This window comes from Frieseomelitta varia, unplaced genomic scaffold, assembly GCF_011392965.1.
Source record: "Frieseomelitta varia isolate USP_RPSP 00005682 unplaced genomic scaffold, Fvar_1.2 scaffold_850, whole genome shotgun sequence".
In the NCBI taxonomy this organism is placed as follows: Eukaryota; Metazoa; Arthropoda; class Insecta; order Hymenoptera; family Apidae; genus Frieseomelitta; species Frieseomelitta varia.
The window spans coordinates 80,552-98,802 of record NW_025110646.1 but is presented as its reverse complement, the minus strand read 5'-3'; the positions used below and the strand labels follow the sequence as shown (position 1 = coordinate 98,802).

General features: G+C 40.5%; 4 protein-coding genes across 8 annotated transcripts in view; 2 read left to right on the top strand and 2 right to left on the bottom strand.

Moving 5' to 3' along the window:
• Positions 1–8,260: 8,260 nt before the first annotated feature.
• Positions 8,261–11,034, bottom strand: LOC122536560 (FAD synthase-like). 2 transcript variants are annotated; one of them, XM_043669019.1, is made up of 11 exons: positions 10,889–11,034; positions 10,629–10,811; positions 10,441–10,535; positions 10,237–10,360; positions 10,047–10,159; positions 9,816–9,959; positions 9,602–9,741; positions 9,328–9,531; positions 9,040–9,228; positions 8,667–8,945; positions 8,261–8,503 (listed from the first exon to the last, which is right to left on the bottom strand). In XM_043669019.1, the coding sequence occupies exons 2-10, from the start codon at positions 10,750–10,752 to the stop codon at positions 8,675–8,677; spliced, it is 1,404 nt and encodes a 467-aa protein (XP_043524954.1). In that variant the 5' UTR covers positions 10,753–10,811; positions 10,889–11,034; the 3' UTR covers positions 8,261–8,503; positions 8,667–8,674. The 2 variants fall into 2 exon arrangements, with proteins under 2 accessions (XP_043524954.1, XP_043524956.1); XM_043669021.1 differs by having other exon boundaries at positions 10,629–10,791.
• LOC122536563 (LYR motif-containing protein 9-like) lies at positions 10,828–11,861 on the top strand. 2 transcript variants are annotated; one of them, XM_043669026.1, is made up of 4 exons: positions 10,828–10,908; positions 11,270–11,395; positions 11,527–11,619; positions 11,720–11,861. In XM_043669026.1, the coding sequence occupies exons 2-4, from the start codon at positions 11,270–11,272 to the stop codon at positions 11,756–11,758; spliced, it is 258 nt and encodes an 85-aa protein (XP_043524961.1). In that variant the 5' UTR covers positions 10,828–10,908; the 3' UTR covers positions 11,759–11,861. The 2 variants fall into 2 exon arrangements, with proteins under 2 accessions (XP_043524961.1, XP_043524960.1); XM_043669025.1 differs by lacking the exon at positions 10,828–10,908 and adding an exon at positions 11,109–11,144.
• LOC122536557 (probable tRNA (uracil-O(2)-)-methyltransferase) lies at positions 11,853–13,862 on the top strand. 2 transcript variants are annotated; one of them, XM_043669017.1, is made up of 3 exons: positions 11,870–11,990; positions 12,067–12,812; positions 12,919–13,862. In XM_043669017.1, the coding sequence occupies exons 2-3, from the start codon at positions 12,138–12,140 to the stop codon at positions 13,819–13,821; spliced, it is 1,578 nt and encodes a 525-aa protein (XP_043524952.1). In that variant the 5' UTR covers positions 11,870–11,990; positions 12,067–12,137; the 3' UTR covers positions 13,822–13,862. The 2 variants fall into 2 exon arrangements, with proteins under 2 accessions (XP_043524951.1, XP_043524952.1); XM_043669016.1 differs by having other exon boundaries at positions 11,853–12,812.
• A 24-nt stretch (positions 13,863–13,886) lies between these two features.
• LOC122536551 (zinc finger protein 236-like) overlaps positions 13,887–18,251 on the bottom strand; it is an 8,772-nt gene continuing 4,407 nt past the window's right edge. For both annotated transcript variants that reach the window (XM_043668988.1, XM_043668989.1), the window contains exons 16-24: positions 17,728–18,109; positions 17,470–17,582; positions 17,090–17,374; positions 16,707–16,987; positions 16,423–16,594; positions 16,140–16,252; positions 15,795–16,062; positions 15,429–15,708; positions 13,887–15,285 (exon numbers count right to left, since the gene is read on the bottom strand). In XM_043668988.1, coding sequence (XP_043524923.1) covers positions 14,162–15,285; positions 15,429–15,708; positions 15,795–16,062; positions 16,140–16,252; positions 16,423–16,594; positions 16,707–16,987; positions 17,090–17,374; positions 17,470–17,582; positions 17,728–18,109 — 3,018 coding nt within the window. In that variant the 3' untranslated portion in view covers positions 13,887–14,161. The remainder of the gene's footprint in view (positions 15,286–15,428; positions 15,709–15,794; positions 16,063–16,139; positions 16,253–16,422; positions 16,595–16,706; positions 16,988–17,089; positions 17,375–17,469; positions 17,583–17,727; positions 18,110–18,251) is intronic.

The following is an 18,251-nucleotide window of genomic DNA, read 5'->3' as shown; positions in this document are numbered from 1 at the left end:
CTCACTCTCTAGCTCGTTCTCTCTTTCTGACCGTTCTTCGTTCTTGGCTCCCTTCCCTCCCACCAACTTGCCCATCCTTTGCCGACTGATTCCTTTTCCTTTTCCTTTTCCTTTTCCTTCTCCTCTGGCCGCACCTCCTTCGATACTGCATCGCGCTGCTACGCTTCTGCTGCTCGCCATCCGTCTCTGATAAACGTGATTTAGAGAAAAGGGTAGTAGCAGCGAGCGTACGACTCTCGTCCAACTCGCTCCATTTGTAGATCAGTCTTCGTTTGTCGTGCTTGGTATTCTGCACAACGGTGATACCCACCACCGTGTACCCACTGTACCCTCGAAACCCAGACCTACCTTCCATCCACCGTGTACTTCCGCATCTGTTCTCTTTCAGTCACTTTCGTCTCTTCCATTCCGACGTATACGTATTCTCCGTCTTCTCTGCTCGCAGTCGTACATCTTGCATCTCCGTGGTCCTCGGTCTGTTGGTCTCTTTGGTTGTTGGTTCCTCGTCGCTCCGACCAACTGACAGCCACTTTTTTTTCTTTTTTTTTTCTTGAGTCACTCGACGACTCGAGTCGACGAACAATATAATCGTTGGTCAGATTTCACCATTCGAGCAACAAAACGAGAAAACCATGTGTCGCGTGTAGTACAAACGTGCACGATATCGCGAGAACGAGTATAAACTTACGCTCGTATACACACATCTCCCCGTGCGTGTACATCGATGCATACGAAACAATGATTTTTTTTAACATCAAGACGGGAGAACGTACGCTCGAGATAGCAATGAAATCGTTTCTATTATTTCTCTTTCCCCCTTCTTTTCCCGCCCGCTCACTTCTCTCTGCACACACGTTACGTGCATACCATACGTACGTGTACGTGTTTCTTTGCGGATCACCAAAGGAAACGTTCGACGAAACGGCCAAGACTATCCAACAACACGGGTGCAAACACGGGGAAATTAAAAAGGAAATTAACTACCTACCTAATTTTGTATGCCGCGATCAAATCTCTAATGTTTTTAATGTTGTCCACCTATGCAGAATGCCTTTCGAATCACAATGGAAGTGATTGGTAAATCTCGAAATAAATCACGTTAAATAGCATGCGCCGACGATAATGCTTGTTAATTGTACGTGCAACTGTAACGTAATCGTCTGTATATATATATATATGTACGTACGAACGAGTATGTAGATTCAACGACCACGACACGTTACAACATTAGCAAACTACGAAGCAAGACCGATCGGTGAAATCTTCAACGCTAGGAACAATCTTGGAAAATATCTCTCGTTTTCACGAAAAATCGGTCAAACTTCTTACCAAGGATATCTTCTTCTTCTTCTTCTTCTTCTCGACTCTTCTTATTAAACGTACATACGTTTGACAACGTTAACCTCTTCCGCTGGAATGACGCACGCCGAGAATTCTTTGTTCCAAAATTGTAATACCTTTTCGGTTTTAAGTACATTTAAGTAAAACAGATAATAAATTTATTACTTGTCGATAATTTTTATCCGCAGTGATACCATGCCGACGAGTTCAAAAAGAAAGCAACGATTTGTTGCAAGAAAGCAACGGTTTGGTCGCTCGTTATGGTCCGCAATCAGTTTGCCAACGCAAGTAGTTAACCTCTTTACGTCGAGAATTTTTTGCCCCAAACTTGCAATGTTTTCTCAGTTTTAAGTAGATCCAAGTATAATCTAGGCAAAACAAATAGTAAATTTATTACTTTTCAATAATTTCTACCCAGTGATATCATACCGACGAGTTCAAGAGAAAAAGAAAGCGACGAATTATTGTATACGAATTATTGGTCACTCGTTACGGTCCGCAATCAGTTACCAGAGCTCAAGTGGTTAACCTCTTGCGCTGGGAATGACGTGCCACGCACGTTGAGAATTTCTTGGCCCAAAATTGCAATATTTTTCTCAATTTTAAGTATATTTAAGTACACTAACCCAGGCGAAACAAGTAACAAATTTATTACTTCCTAATAATTCCTATTCACAGTGATATCATATCGACGGATCCAAAAAGAAAGCGGCGATTTATTGTATACGGTTCGGTCACTCGTTACGGTCCGCAATTAGTTGCCAGCGCAGGTGGTTAACCTCTTACGTCGAGAGTTTTTTTGTCACAAACTTGCAATATTTTCTCAGTTTCAAGTACATTCAAGTATAATCTAGGAAACAAATAATAAATTTATTACTTTTCAGTAATTTCTATTTACAATGATATCGTATCGACGAGTTGAAAAAGAAAGTGACGATTTATTGTATAACGGTTTGGTCGCTCGTTATGGTCCGCGGTCAGCTGCCAGCGCAAGTGGTTAAGCTTGAAAACCAACAGCTACGAGAGTTGTACAAAATAAATAGTGTTCGGCCTTACCGAACACAATGGGGATGAAATTCGTACCACGAAGGACAAACTCGTCGAGCCAGGGAAAGCAATTTTCTAATTTCTAATCTTCTCGACGGCAAGCATCTCCCGTGATCATATTTCATGTCCTTCGTTACTTTGTATCTTTTATTGTAGTCATACCGGACTACCAATTCCAAGGCTCGGTAAGTTTCCTTATCGCAATATGGTCCCCGTCACAAACGAGCTCGAAAAAGAGATGCGAAAAATGAATTCATCGAGCCAAGAATAAAACTTTCATATTCACTATTTTTTTCCACGGCAGGGATTTCCCTTGACCGTACTTCATGTTCTTTTTCTTCTTATTTTTTATTTCATTGCTGTGGTGATGCCCGATACTCTCAATTCTAAGGCTCGGTAAATGTCTTTGTTTTTTACGACATCCAAGACATATTGCGAGGAACACATCCTGGGACCATTAGAAAGTGCAAATACTACTTTTTAGTAGGATCGATCTCGCTCATATCTGGAAGCAATTAACATACCTCTCTAATCTCGAAACCACAGAATTTTCAGACAGTTATTTAAGACCAACACACAAGGAAAATAGAATTAACGAAAATCATCTAATCAGGACCACCGGAGAGTATCAAATAGACAAAATCCCACTGAAACTAAGGATAAAACTTGCAATGCATGCAACACTCAACGAAACACATACCAACATGAATCTACACACCAAGTCACTGCAGGTTTTTGAAAAAGTTTTTCTCCTGCAGAAACTCAAAGCAAGATCAAAAACTCACACAAACCACCATAAAAAAAAAATCAATACCAATCTTAATAATATGTTATACGCAGGTTATTCGAGGGAAACTCGAATCTCCAGGGACTGCAGCTTATCACTTAAGGAAAAGAAAAAAAAAAAAATAAAAATAGAATTAATGTTTTTTGGCAATCGTGCAGTGGGCACAAAAGTTCCAGAGCAACCCATCGACGTACGACGTACAGTTCGGCTATCAAAACTCACCCAAATCTTATCATTTTACGAACTCAAGCTCTCTCTTACGACAATCTACGTTCCTCAGTCGTACCAATCCAACTGCAAAGCAACTCTCCCTTGAACCAGCTTTGACTTTCGTTGAACGTTGAAAGACAGCAATCTGCTCAATGCTCCTTATACGCCGAGGTTAGATCGGCACGCAGCAAATGGATCAGCCGATCGATCGAATGTCGGCAAATTAATCTCGTCCTCGAAATTGCATTTCGAGAGCGAGACGATGGAAAAGACTGATAGACGCGATCGGATACGCGCCAGTAGCAGTTCCGGACAAAGTCGGAACGTTGAATTTTTCCGGAATGCGACGCGGCCGGACGCCGTTCTCCTTTTGATTGCGCGATCGGATCGAGTAAACTCTGGTACGTGGTGCTAGTGCCTGCTACACGGCAAGTCGCGACGCAGCACGTTGACGCGCTTCATCGAAGCGTTCGCTGAAACGAACTGTACGGTTAAATCGAGCGTCGTCTAATCTCGTAAAAGAAAATTTTGCATCGTTACCGTGCAGCATCGACGCTCTACAAAGCTTTTTCTCGGCCGAGCGATCTGCCGCAAAAAACATTAGCGCGCTTAACGCGCGATATATCGCGATCTAGTCGCCGAGAGTCCAGCCTCTTCCAGCAGCGTTTAAAATCCTGCTCCCGCAGGAATCGTCCTCTGTCGTTCAAACTTGAAAGAAAACAAAAAAAAAAAAAAAAAGGAAAACTTTTACTTTCTCTTTTAAATTCCTTCAGATAATACCCGCTAAAATGTGAGTATACAGTCAGTCGTCACGTGTGTTTCGCACACGATCGTTCGTGAAATCGTCTCGGCGAAATTTCCACAGCTGACAACCGAACGACGAAGGAGAGTACGTCGATTCTCGAACGTTTCTCCGAAAGAAAAAAAGAAAGAAAAAATCACAGCGAACGGCAAATCTCAGGCAAACTGAAAGAAAATCGTAAAGTGTTTGAAAACTGGTTAAAGAGCGAATGTGAGGTTAGGTGAGGGAAGGGGAGCAAGAGCACGTAAAAAAAAAGGATGTTGAAAGGACGAGAGAAGAAGAGTGAAAGAGAGAAAAAAAAAAAAGAAAAAAAGAGAGAGAGAAAAAGGAGAAAGAAAGAACAGACCGGCTCTGCTCGCCAGCTGACGGTCTCGTGCCGCAACCCGAAACTCTTTTCGAAGATTCGGTTGCCGGTATTTGTAGTACCTCACGTATGGTATCCCCGCGCAACTTGGCTGGTTTTTGCGCTACCTCGCAACGTCGCCGACTCTCGCGACTCACTTTTTTGGCCACTCGATCTTTATCGATTCCGCTCGATCGATTTTGGCTACGCAACCTTTCCCGTCGTACGCGCTTTCACGCGAAATAATCGGTGCCGATCGATCTTCAACCTAACCTCCAAACGCCGCAGAGACAATAGCGGTTCTCGTTCGCATCGCGGAAGAAATTGCCGCGGACCAGAACGACGTCGTTCGCATTCGTTGTTCCTCCTCTTGCGCAATTCTCTTCGTCCGCTCGCTCGTCTTCGTCGCATTCCCGTTGGTATTGATCCGTTGAGTTTTCGAAAGTAAAATAGGTTATGCCGTTGAATCGCGTGGAACTACAACTCCGGACCGCAACCAACGAGACGAGGCGATGCTACGGAACAAAAACGACGAGAACCGAAACGAAAAGAGCGCGGAACGAGCTGAATCTGTCGGATGAATAGAAATATCTATCTGTGCATCCAACGTCGCGTACAACACTGCACTTATCTATCCTATATATCACCAATACCTGTCAATTTGTCTATTTATCTATCCATCTCTCCAACTTTCTTCCTCTCTCCCTCCCTATCCATCCGTCCATCTATCCATCTATTCGTCTATCCGTCTATCCGTCTATCCGTCTATCCATCGGTCCATCCATCCATTTACATGGGGGTACCGCCTATACCAATGTGCAAGTTTACACGAGGAAGAAACCGTGGTTACACCGGGGGGGGGGGGGGGGGCATTGAAGAGAAACGGGTGGGGAGCCAACTGGTGGAGCCAACGGAGGAAGAGACGGAGAGTTTGCAAAGTTTCGAGATTCAAGAGCGCTGCTCTCAATACGACAAGTTTGTGCAAACAAGAACTTACTTCGAAGGATGGATAATGTCGCAGATAAATCAACGAAATTTAATAAATCGACGTCTCGAAGAGTTTCGTTCAATTGTATCTTCCTGCGCACTTTCGATAATAACCTTACCAACTGTCTTCGTTTTCCTGGTCGCTACCCATTTTTTCTATACCAATCGTATGCACAGCGAAACGAAACCGCGCACACCTTGTCTACGTTATTTCTCCTCTCTTCTTCTCTCTCTCTCTCTCTTTCTCTCTCTCACTCACTCTGCAAATTCTCATCAACGATGATAGACGACACTAAAAGTCGCGCCATCACCAGTCACCGATCCGATTAGCTCATCTACCGGTTACTCCCGGATCTAGTCCTCCCCCTCCCATCACTCTGACTTCTCGATATTTCAATTGTTAACAAATTAATTTCCCAGTGCAATTTCGGACATTCACAATCATTAGCTTTGAACAATTGCAGTTGATCACTCGCTGTTTCATACAACGAATACTCGCAACTATCGAGCTCGAAATTTGACGAGATTACGATCACGGTACGAAAAGTAACAAGTGTAGAGGTACTAACAGTAACGATAACAACAACAACAACAACAACAACAACGATAATGAGACAACGAAAAGAAACAAGGGAAAAAAAGAGCAAAAAGAAAAATTAATAGAGTGATCGTTCGTTCGTTCTTACTTTTAGAACGCGTTAACTCTATATCGTATTTATCGTCGAATTTCTTTTCTCTGCGTCTTCTCGCTTTCGTTCTTTCAATCGTCCTCATCCTATTTTAGCACCCTTTTCGGGACTAGCTACCCGAGGGAATCAATAACCGACGAGAAAGCGACTGTAGATTCGGGAACTGGTGGAGAGAAGGGGAGATGCGAGGAACCAAAGAGTACCGAGGGGCGTCGCGTCGAGTAGAAGAGCTCCCCGCTGTTCCGGGAGGGTGTCGGAGGGTGCAACAGGGACCGCGAACTTTAGGGTGGAGGTGGCACGCGAGAGAGTCGAAGCTTGGCTCCGCCTCCGGCACGCGACCAGCACGCGACCATTGCCATCGACCATGCCGTCGGTCTGGGCCATCGCCGCCACCGCCGCCACCGCCACCACCGCCACCACCGCCACCACCGCCACCGTCACCGTCACCGTCACCGTCACCTTCGTCGCCGTCACCGTCGCCGTACCGTCACCGTCACCGCTACCGTCACCGGCTACGGCCAACACCAGCGCCAAGCCAACGTCATCGTCGCCACTACTTTACCGTTACGATTATCACCGCGTCCTTCTCATCTTCGGCAGCTTCACGTTCACGATTACGCAACAACCCAAACCAGCTCTCCTCTCCCCCCCCCACCCCGTCCCTCACAATGCTCATCGTCATTCTTTGCTCGATCTCTCGAGCTCCTCTACTTTCCCTACTTCGAGCTTCCATCTAATCTCCTCCATCCTATCATTTTTAATATTTAAACGTTACAAATTCCCTCTTTGTGTTTTCCACGTGTCGCAAAAAGCTTGATCTTTGTTTGCACTTGTATGACGCTTGGCACGATGTACATACGTATGCATCCACGTATCTAGGTATCAAGTAATTTTCGTCTTGTGAATTTTGCCGTTTGACGCGCAACAATCGTCCTTGTCTGCAATAATAATTTCCATACGATCGTCGTATAAAAAGAACCAAGAAGAGAATCACGCGTTTACAGCTTTTTACACGTTCAACGCGTTCCTTCTTTCGCGAGTCATTGCTACGTACCAGCTAATCAGTCGAGAACCTCTTACAGTCAGTTTGCCGATTAATCAATCGCTCAGTTGTCGGTCAGTCAATGGCGATGAACGAGCTATACAGCAAATCAATCAGTTAAATAACCAGTTAGCCAACCAGTTAGACAGCTTGTATTCTGTCTTTCATCAACCTTGTATCATCGGGTTCTTTCTGTTCTATTCTACTCTCGTGCAATCAATTTCAAACTTAAATGAAATACTCTGGTGAAATATGAGGCTCATTTCCGTCCCCCTCCTCTCACCCAACCTCTCCCTCCCTCCCTCCCTCTCTGCCAACCTCCGTCCCACCCGACCGCCCGTCCGCCCTCGCCATCTCTTCTTTCCTCGCTCAACTTTTTCCATCTACTACTACTCAATTTCTTTTTTTGTTTCGTTTCGCTCGTGGATTACCTCGTCCAATTTTTCTTTTTTATCGCAATTGCAACTACTATTGCTTGCTTCTTTTTTCGGATTTGTTATTTTACTAAATTTTCGACAAAAACCAATAAAAAGAGAAAGACGCAATTCCGTCATACGTATAGCGTTTAAAACATTAACTGATCCGTAAACGATCATTTAAAAGAATGATACTTGGAAAAGATGACGCAAACGTAAACGTAAAAAGAAGAAAAACTTGCATTTTTGTAATTAGCACGGAGAAAAATATCGCGCGATATGCGTTTTTCAAAGGGGAAAGAAGCCAAAAATATTTCAATTTGAAATGACATTTCAGGTGCTATTTTTTTTTTTTAAATCTGAAGCCACAACTCGGTTCAACTCGGCTCAACTCGACTCTCAATTAAAAAGGAATGACACAGTTTCGGCGGTAAAAACGATTTAAGCGCGTTAATCAAAACTTTGAACGTTCAACTTTTCGTTTTCAAATTAATGTGTATACATGCACATATTAGATACCTGAACCATGTGTTTCCTTCCAAACAAATCTCGCTGTTCTCGTGATAATCAGGGATTAAAGAATAAAGAAATGCAACTTTAACAATTTCTGGTAATTTTTCGATTATAATCTAATTTTAATACGATTTTGAACAACTTTGGCGTGAATTTCTTTTTTATTAATTTCCTTTTTGTATAAAGGAAGATCACTGGTCATACAATAACTCGATACTGAATCAATCGACAGATACAAAATTTCACAGCTATCTCGATCCTAAATCCAAAACAATTGTCATCTTTTTCTGACTTTTTCTTAATTTGCTATCTTTTCTATCTTGTACCTACAAAAATAAATTGTTATAAATATAGGGAACGAGTTACGTACACGTACAAACACGATCAAAAACAAATCAAGACGGGAAGAAAAGAAGAAACGGGAGATGAAACAGGAGAGCAAGTCAGCCAGTGAGATAAGAACAGAGGAACTTTTGTTTATTTTCTTACCGATTTTATTAAGTTTCAGTTCTATTGTAAGGTAAACAGAGCCAACTAAAGAAATCTCTGACGTCGTCGTCTGTCCAATCAATGAGAGGAAAATGTACTTGCACAAACGAAGAATAATCGCCGTTTAATCGTGCAATATCATTGTACGTTTCTTTCTTACTATTCAGTCGTTTTCCAACCAGCAACACTCGTAATTCTGGTTTTAATGCAGCAAAATTACTTATTGTGCAAACGGCGTCTCTTTCCTTGCATTCCAATTTATACATCTCGATATTATATCTAACAGGTCAACCAAAAATCAGCTTCACGCGTCACGTGATTGGTTGGTAAGGCAATTTAAAGCAAAAATTCGCTTTAGCGATATTGTACCTACCTGTTCTTAAGCTCATGGATAAATTCATCAGTACCCATCTTCTGTATATCCGATTCAAGACAAATTGTACGCAGCTTTGAACAATGTCGCAGTTTGTCACTAGCGATTCGAGCAAGATGTACCATAAGAACTGACTCCTCGCTGCCGTCCAAATATATCCAAACGTGCTCAGGTTTCTCATAATAATTTCTACAAGGAGGAAAAGAAAAAGAAAACAAAGAAAAATTCGATGGCGTCTTACAGCCGATACAAATAATCGATACTTTTTTCCAGTTGTAGAGGCATTACACGAATTTCTTGAAGGAACGCTCATAAACTGATCGACGTTGGGACCTTTGAATCAGTGCGTCGTACTTTGACGTGCAGTCTATGTGTGGCGTGCGATCGTAATGTACCAGAACATCTCTCGGAATACGATTACAGAACATTGTTTTTGCTGCTTCGGTGTCTTTTTCATTTTCACTTTCGATCGTTACACGCACCTTGTAATACCTAAGAAGGAGAACGTTCGATTATCTACAAATTTCTGCATCGTTTCCCACATTGCAATTAATTTTATTACCTGTTATATTCCGGATACGAGCCAAAGGTAACATTTGGACATTCTCGCGCAATTGCATACAAAACGTCTGCAAACGATTCCTCTTTTGCATTTATGTAAACTTCGGTTGCTGCAAAACTTTTGTAATTGGCAAAACATTCCTACAAAAACAAGACTATTTCTGCTCTCTGTTTCTCTCTGTTAACGATCAAACTACTGTCCAAGCATATTGTACCTTGCATAACGTCTGAAAGGATGTTTCAAAAAATGTGGGCGAACCAGGAAAAATATAAACATTTTCCACCATTACAAACGGATAAGTAAGCTTTTTACCTGTGATCTCGTTTGTCCCAAATCTAAGCACAGATTTAGTCGGTATCTAAAAATTCAATAACTATCAAAACGACATCAACGTACGATCATATGGCTTACTTGGTACTACTTTACCATTTGAATTGTCACTTACATGTGCCATTTTATAAGCAGGCGAGGGAAATGTTCCAGCTTTGAAATAATTTTCTATGATATTCACCAATGTTGGATGATAATGCAACGAGTCGTTAAAGGCCAATGCTACAGCTGTCAAATGCAATTTCATTGTCATTTTCATATTCATTTACTACGTACCCTTAAGAATTTTTAAAAAAAGACATTACCTTCGTACGTAACATCGTCGTGAGTTGGGCCAATACCGCCAGATGTAAAAACGTAGTTGAACATTTTGGAAAAATATTTTACCTCTTTGGAAATATCTTCAAGGTTGTCTCGTACGACCGCAATCTATGAAAAAAAAAAAAACAGTTGAAATAAAAGATAGCATTAACAGAAAGGTGTACTTTCTCGGATCAAGTTGTACTTACTTTCTGAACCTTGACTCCATGTTTGTAAAGCAGCTTACACGCATAAAAACAATTGGTATCTTTCACTTGCGCTTTCAGAATTTCATCTCCTATTACTAAGTAAAATAAAGTGAATTTAATGTCAAGGAAAATGAGATATTTACGCAAGTAAATACACGATAGCAGTAAAGTGTACATGTCAATGTTACCAATTATTCCGGCAGTAGGGTGTCTCTCGTCAGTTTTTAACCGAATTACTGTCCAATTTATGTTTGTTCGCCAACAACATTTCAATAAAATCTTCACCACCTTATATCGATGTAAATTTATCATAACGCTTTAACCTCACTCTTAACGATACGTACGTGCTTTCTGCAATGCAACGAATGTTTCTAAAAAATGGCATGCAGCGCCTCCAAACTTGAGCATTTTTAACTTTATTTAGCTTTAGGTGTGCATACATACATACCTGCATATGTTCACAGCTCTGTGAGAAAATTTACGAATTTCTTATATTCTTTCACATGTTATTATGCAAAGTAGCCGACCTCGTAATTTTATTTAAATCGTACTAATTATAACCTTTTTCTATGTTATCACTTTCACTTGTCAAGTTGAAATTCATTTGTTTAAAAGAGGCAATTTGTTTTCTCCTGTATCTACGCTATTTTGAAGAAATTCTATCAATTTCAGTTAAAAATAGAATGAAAGGAGAAAGGCAAGCTGTAAATGATGTTATAACTTTGCTCTCTTAATATATTTTCATTGAAAATTACACGATATATTGTTTGCATATGATTTAAAAAAAAATTATTGTTTCTCACTATCTGTTTTGTAATTTTTCATTGAGATGGCCAGTGCAAAGTTACGAGAGGCAGCTTTAAAATCGCCGAAACAGCTGTACAAATTTTTGATGCGAGAATGCGGAAAATTACCGAAGGAAGCACAAGGATTTTACAGACATTCGATTAAGCAGGTATTAAATTGTATTTCACGTTAAAAAATTTGAAAAGTAAGTTCGGCATTTATTTATCTAATCGGCATCATCAACCAAATGTTCCACGCCTAACCTATTTTATTTTTCCGTTCACTTCACGTTGCTCCCAGAGTTTCAAACAGCATGTGATCGAACCAGACAAGGAACGTGTTCAGCAAATAATGGAAAAGGCAGTACAAGATGCAGATTGGGTCGTTAAAAAGGTATGTCAAGCTCAATATATGTATATAATATAAAATGTTTCTTGCTCACGTGCTTCTTTTGCATACAATGTAATAATCTGTATTTCACTATGATTTTTAGTACACAAAGTCAGAAGGAACAAGAACGCCAACAAAGTAACGAGCGCTAAAATAAAGGTACTACTCCCGCTGATACTAGATGCTCACTAGGTGCAAGATTCTGTAACTTGTCCTTTAATAAAAGGATTTACAATTGTATCGTATAAAATATGGATTTCAAGACCATAATACGCGATCAAAGCGGGATCAACGCACTGCAATTTTTCAAAGCTGTCGGTATATGGCGTCGCAATCCTCAAACTGTAAACCGTAGGATTCTTGCATCAATCGAAGTACTGAACGTTGAAGTTTACTGCGACATTTCTCAAGTTTTTCAGCATATCAATACCTTGGACGTTTCAACTTTAGGTACGGATTGTCAAAAGGATAACATTGATAACGTAAAATTATTGGATGTACTACGCACTTTCGATCAGCAGATGGCTGTTACAACAGCCAGCCGAAAGATCCACGTGTACGTGGTAAAACAATTACCACGTACGCCACACATATTTTCCACTGGTGTCGAATTTTTTTTATCGTGTGTCGAAGAAAGTTGCGTAATAAATGTCCACAAACCCTTTTCCTCATATAAACAACCTCTTGGTGCTAGAATGGCATTTATGTTACAACAAGGAGGAGACGGTTTCACATCCATTAGTGTCTATCAACCGAATAACGTTATGTCCGATTTCAGCATTGAATGGTTAAAGCAAAAACTGTTCCCATGTATCCTGAAGTGGGCGGTAAGCAGTGACTGTAAAAGGACATCGATCCCGTTGTCTTCGTTAAATCTCGTATCGGCTGAAAAATATGCAGAACTGTATTGCAAATTGAAAGAGAAATATGGCAAAAAATTGATAGAGAACTGGCCAGAAAATACTGATCCAATGAAATTTGTTTACGAAGACATCGCAATCGCTGCCTACTTGTTGCTGTTGTGGGAGAAGGAGAGAGTCGAGACGGGGACTAGTAATTTACAATCGTTTATCGATCTGGGATGCGGTAATGGTTTACTCGTGCATGTTTTATTCAACGAAGGTCACCGTGGATTAGGAATTGATTTACGAAGGAGGAAAATATGGGACATGTACCCACCTGAAACTCCATTGCAAGTACGTATAAGCGTCATTTGTACAAAAATGTACAACAACTCTGGTACAATTAATAACAACGTATTTTGTATTACAATGTCAATACATGTGCATACATATATTTCAGGTTTGTACTGTTGTTCCATCTTCTTCGACGGTATATCCAGAAGTGGACTGGATCATAGGAAATCATTCAGACGAATTGACACCGTGGATTCCGATAATTGCTGCGCGTAGCTCCAACAATTGTCGTTTCTTTTTATTGCCTTGTTGTCCATACGAGCTGAATGGCGCAAAGTATCAGAGATATTGTGCCTCGAAAAGTCAATATTCTGAGTACATTGATTACGTGAAAAACATATGTTTCCAATGTGGTTTCACGACGCATCTTGATAAATTAAGAATTCCCTCTACAAAACGAACATGTCTGATTGGATGGGAAAGAACACACGAAGAGATTGAAACTCGAGAAGATCGTATTCAACAAATGTTAAGCGCAAAGACAACTCTGACTCTACAAAAATACCAATCGAGCGATGAAACAATCGAAGCAGCTGAAGCAATTGAAGAGTGGACTTGCGACTTCAAGCCACGGGACAAAGTGGAAAAAGTACGGAACTGTACGCAATTGGACAAAACGCTAATTGCGAATATCGTTGATATCGTATCGAATCAGTTACTCCATGAAGGTCACGCCATAACCACCGAAGAGACACCCAAGAAACTTTGGAACGCTGGCAGACGTCTCGAATTGCGTAAAGTCGCTGAATCAATTCCTAGAGAAACCATGATACATTTACGGAAAGAATGCGGGGGTCTTCAAACCTTACTGAAAAATCACAATCATATATTTCGCGTTGTTCAAGGAAGAGTAGAATTCAGAGTACCTGGAGCAGCAGAAAGGATTAACGAAAAACCGAAGAAAAACAAGTTATCGTTGCCACGGGTGAAGACTAAACCTTGCTGGTTTTATAAAAATCATCCAGACGGTTGCCCCGTAACTGAAACAAAATGTAATTACAAACATTAATACATCAGTTCGTTCGTACACCAGATCGGCAAAGAGCAATTGTATTTCGATGTTAAAAAATGATATTGCACGTTAAAAATTTATTTTTCCTTTGATACAAATCGGCGAATGTTTTATACGGCGATAAATTATATTTGTTCGCGAGACAGCATCAACTATATATTACGGAACACGTCAAATAGCAACGATAAGAATATTTCAATATATGTATTATTTTCTCCGTCGTTCAATCGGTTTAATCCCGTCTCAATTTTCTCTCAGTTTTCCTTCAAGAATTCTAAAATTATATTATTCAATCAATGTAAAATAACGATAACTCTTGTACCGGTTGTACACGTTACTATTTCAGAAGCTCTACAAACGATATGTTGTCTAAATTTAGACTCTTGTCTTCGATGGTGTTTTCTTGAAATGATGTTTTCGACAGAAAGGATTGACGGCCGCGCCTCCATTTCTTCGCGTCCACGGTATCCAATTGATGAACGCGTTTCACATGTGTTCGAAGATTGCCTTTCTGCGTGAAGGAATATTCACAATACGGGCAAGCGTACGGCCGATCGCCTGTATGATGTTTCTGATGCATCTGTAGAGTTGATTTTTGAGCAAATGATTTCGTGCACAGGTCACACTTGTACGGTCGTTCACCCGTGTGAATTCGTTTATGCCTCTCGACTTGATACGGTTTCGTGAATGTTTTCCCACAAATGTCGCACTCCTTTTTCGACAGATTTCTTTTCGTCGTTGGTTTATCGGCTACCACTGACAACGTCTCTTCCGCAGTCACTTTTGAACATTGTTCTAGTCGCGGCGGTGTCACAGTTGATACTGTTAAAAGGCAATTATTCGATGGCGTTTTCAACATTTGTTCTATATGAATTTCTTCCTTGGTATGCTGCTCGCTAGTGTCGGATACAACGCTGGACGTTGACAATAATGCACATCCAGCATCGGCAACCTCGACTGGTCGATGATGCGAATTGTTAACCGAGGGTGCGGATGTTTGCGACAATAATGATTCTTCGGTTTGAATGGTGACAAGACCATTTGTCAAAAGAAAATGTAAATTCGTAACTAACTGATTGCTTTCGTTTATGGACACTATCGTTTGATTGTTGTTCGACACGATAGCTTCCGCGTCGAAATTAATTTGATCGGTTAAACAGGAAGTTGCTGTTTCAATACTATATGTCTCTAAAGGAGACGTTAATCCGGCGACCGTCTGCGAAAGCTGCTGTTGCTCTTCTTGCGCTAGTTGCTGCTGCTTTCCCTCGAAACTGTCCATTTTCCTTTCCTTCTCGTTACATTTCTCAAGAGCAGCCGCCACTTCTGCTATGACCGCAACTTTTAAATGTTTTTGCTTTCTTTTTGCGTTGTGTTCGCGCGCGTGTTTCAACAAGTGTACCTTTCTATGGCCGGATGTTCGAAATCTCGAATCGCAAATGGGACAACTGAATGGTTTTGAACCTTTAAAAGAATTTCAGGATTTATTTTTAACAATTTAAAACCATATAGAGGAGAAAGTAATTTATACCAATTATACACATATGGGGATATCTTTTTTTCAATAAGGACGTGTACGCTTGGATAATTTAAGTTGTCCAACTTACCCGTATGCAAACGCATGTGAACTTTCAAGCTACCTTTGGTCGCAAACAGACTATTGCACACGTGACAACGAAATGTCTTTTTCCCCGTATGAACTTTTGTATGAGAATCCAGAGTACATTTCACGGCGAAGCTTTTGCTGCAGTAATCGCACTTGTACGGTCGTTCCCCGGTGTGTGTGCGTACGTGTCTTATAAGATCGCTCGGTTTGCGAAAAGTTTTTGGGCAATACTTGCATTTGTTCGTATACTCTTTTCGCTCCTTTTTCCCCACGAATATATTCTACGTACAATAACATTCGGTTTAATCATAATCTCTCGTTATCTCTCTTACTTGCATTACACTTTAGAAACAGTCAAGGAACTTACTTCTACTTGATTCATTACTTCTCTCTCAGCTACTGTATCCAGTAGAACTTTCTCCGAAACGGTAGAATCAGATTCTATTGCGATATTACTTGTTGGCAAATGACTATTTACAACCCGTGATTGATGCATGTCCGATGAAAGCGCCGAATCATCTGCATTGGCATTTGTCCCTGAAGCGTTCCACATTGAAGTTTCATGAATTTTATTATGCGATCGCAGTTCGACTCTATTGTTAAACTGCTTCTCGCACGACGAACATTTAAGTGATCTGTAGAGAAACAGTAACAGAGTGAAATGGTCAAGTATAATGGTCCACGTCAACGTAGTACTTTTCTTGACACTCACTGTTTAACCACATGAATCTTCGAATGTCTATTCAATCCACCGTTTGTGTAAAATTTCGAAGAGCATTCTGTGCACTGATACTCCTTTGTTCCACGGTGACTTGTCAAATGTTCCTTAGAAACCACCAAAGACAAAAAAAAAAAAATGCTAAACTTGCTAAACTTTGACAACACCGACTATCAAACATGAAGGTGAATAGATACCGATCGAATTGGCGGCAAAAAAAAAAAAAAACGATTAAACGGCAAAAAAGAATGGAAGCATCTATCTATAAGATATTTACTTTTAAACCAACTGTTGTGAATCCTTGTTGGCTGCACATGTGACATTGTAACAGTGATTGTTCACAGGATATTTTACTCGTAGCGGTTTCAACGATTTCTGCAACATTGGATGACAGTGCGTGCATATTTGATTGAACCTTCGAATCTTGCGCCGTTCCCCGAAGGTCTTCTCTACGCAAATCAAATATTCGTTTTTATTGTGAATGTTTCCAATTCCATCGTAGGAAAATACATACATGCATCACGTGGTACATGGGAAGAGACAAGTAGCATTGGTACTTACGTAAAAAAGATTTGATTGATTGTACACTCTTTGGGAATATTGTTTTTTTGAGTTTCTTCTACAGCGAATTCGTTCGTTACGTTTTCCTTCTTGGAGAAATTTGACTGAGAAACAAATACCACCGCTTGGACACCAGACTTTTCTGATTGTTCAACGTTTATGATATCTGGTGTCGCAACGCAAACAGACAGTCGACGTTCATCTTTCATATTCCTTGGCAGTATACTCGCCATGCTAGTTGAATTTCTTGTATCTAATCCAATGTCGATTTCACCATCCGACTAACAGATAAAATTTTTATTTGTTCTGTTTTTCTTTTTTCTTTTTTTTTTTTTTTTNTTTTTTTGGAAGATAGTTCATGGGTAGAAACATCTTTATCTTACTTGCAAAGTAATATGATCCATTTCAAATGAATCTAATTGCGCCGGAAACACATGTTCTCCGGATGTTTCTACGTTGCCGTTGCTGTTACTGTTGTTGTTGTTGTTGTTGTTGTTTTCATATATAACATTCAACACAGGCTGCTGCTGTTCTTTCATATCATGGCCAAAATCACTCGCGTTTGCACTGTTTGAATGTCTCGAGTGATTACTTCCTCCCAAGTTAAAGTTCATTCCGATATTAAAAAACTGTTGATTTAAAGTTTCTTCTATCTCTCGTATACTTTCCTGCCGAAGCGAAATAGAAATTTGCAACAAACTGTTTTTTGCTCAAGTTCATCATCAACAACTTGGCAGCATGATATACATATGATATACAATACCGGTGTAAGTGTCTGATCGCCAGAGTAAACCGGCAAAGTGACCGAACCAGCTTCATCGGCCTGTAATATTGGTGAATTTTCGAGATTCGTTACAGCTATACCTCCCACGTTCTCTAAAAGTCAAAGAACAAAACAAGAAAGAAAAGAGGAGAAAAGTGTGCGTAAGATTGTCGTGCATGAATAAATTCTGATAAAAAAAAAGTATGATTTCCCAGTATACGTGGATGTTAAACATACGCGTTTGGTGAAAGAACGTACGATTAATAAATGCTGCGGCATCGCAATTTGTTGGTAAAACTGGCCTTATTTTTTCCTTCTCTTCGGTGATACTTTGAAATTCAGGAAAAGCTTGTGAAAACTCTGATCCGAGCTGCGGTTGAAATGACAATTCAACCGATCCAAGACGAGAAAGTGCAAGATTATCTGAAAACGTAGAAGAGGACGTTGTGACGATGGGAGAAGTGGTGATGCTGGCGGTGGTCGTGATAGAAATGTTGGTGGTAATGGTGGAATTAATAGTAGTGACAGAGACAGAAGAGGAAGAAGACGATTCGAGAGCCGCTTCTTGTTTAGGACTTTCCTTCGTATTCAACTTGTCCGAAGCTTGTTCTTGTATTCTCATTTTCTGGTGTTCCAATTGCTACGAATTCAAAGAAAGATATAACGTTTGATCGTTAATAATGAACACACAATTTTCGCTTTCTTTTTTTTTTTTTTTTTTTTCTCGCGAAGGGAACATCAGCGGGCTGCCTTTCTGGACGACAATGCTTCGGGGCCGGTCG

Coding starts and splice junctions, on each gene's coding strand:
- LOC122536557 (XM_043669016.1), top strand. CDS start 11,868: ATGGATTTCAAGACCATAATACGCGATCAAAGCGGGATCAACGCACTG. Junction 12,813..12,918: donor CACCTGAAACTCCATTGCAA/GTACGTATAAGC, acceptor CATATATTTCAG/GTTTGTACTGTTGTTCCATC.
- LOC122536563 (XM_043669025.1), top strand. CDS start 11,124: ATGAAAGGAGAAAGGCAAGCT. Junction 11,396..11,526: donor ACAGACATTCGATTAAGCAG/GTATTAAATTGT, acceptor CGTTGCTCCCAG/AGTTTCAAACAGCATGTGAT. Junction 11,620..11,719: donor CAGATTGGGTCGTTAAAAAG/GTATGTCAAGCT, acceptor TATGATTTTTAG/TACACAAAGTCAGAAGGAAC.
- LOC122536560 (XM_043669019.1), bottom strand. CDS start 10,752: ATGATAAATTTACATCGATATAAGGTGGTGAAGATTTTATTGAAATGT. Junction 10,361..10,440: donor ATGGAGTCAAGGTTCAGAAA/GTAAGTACAACT, acceptor TTTTTTTCATAG/ATTGCGGTCGTACGAGACAA. Junction 9,960..10,046: donor CTGCTTATAAAATGGCACAT/GTAAGTGACAAT, acceptor TTGAATTTTTAG/ATACCGACTAAATCTGTGCT.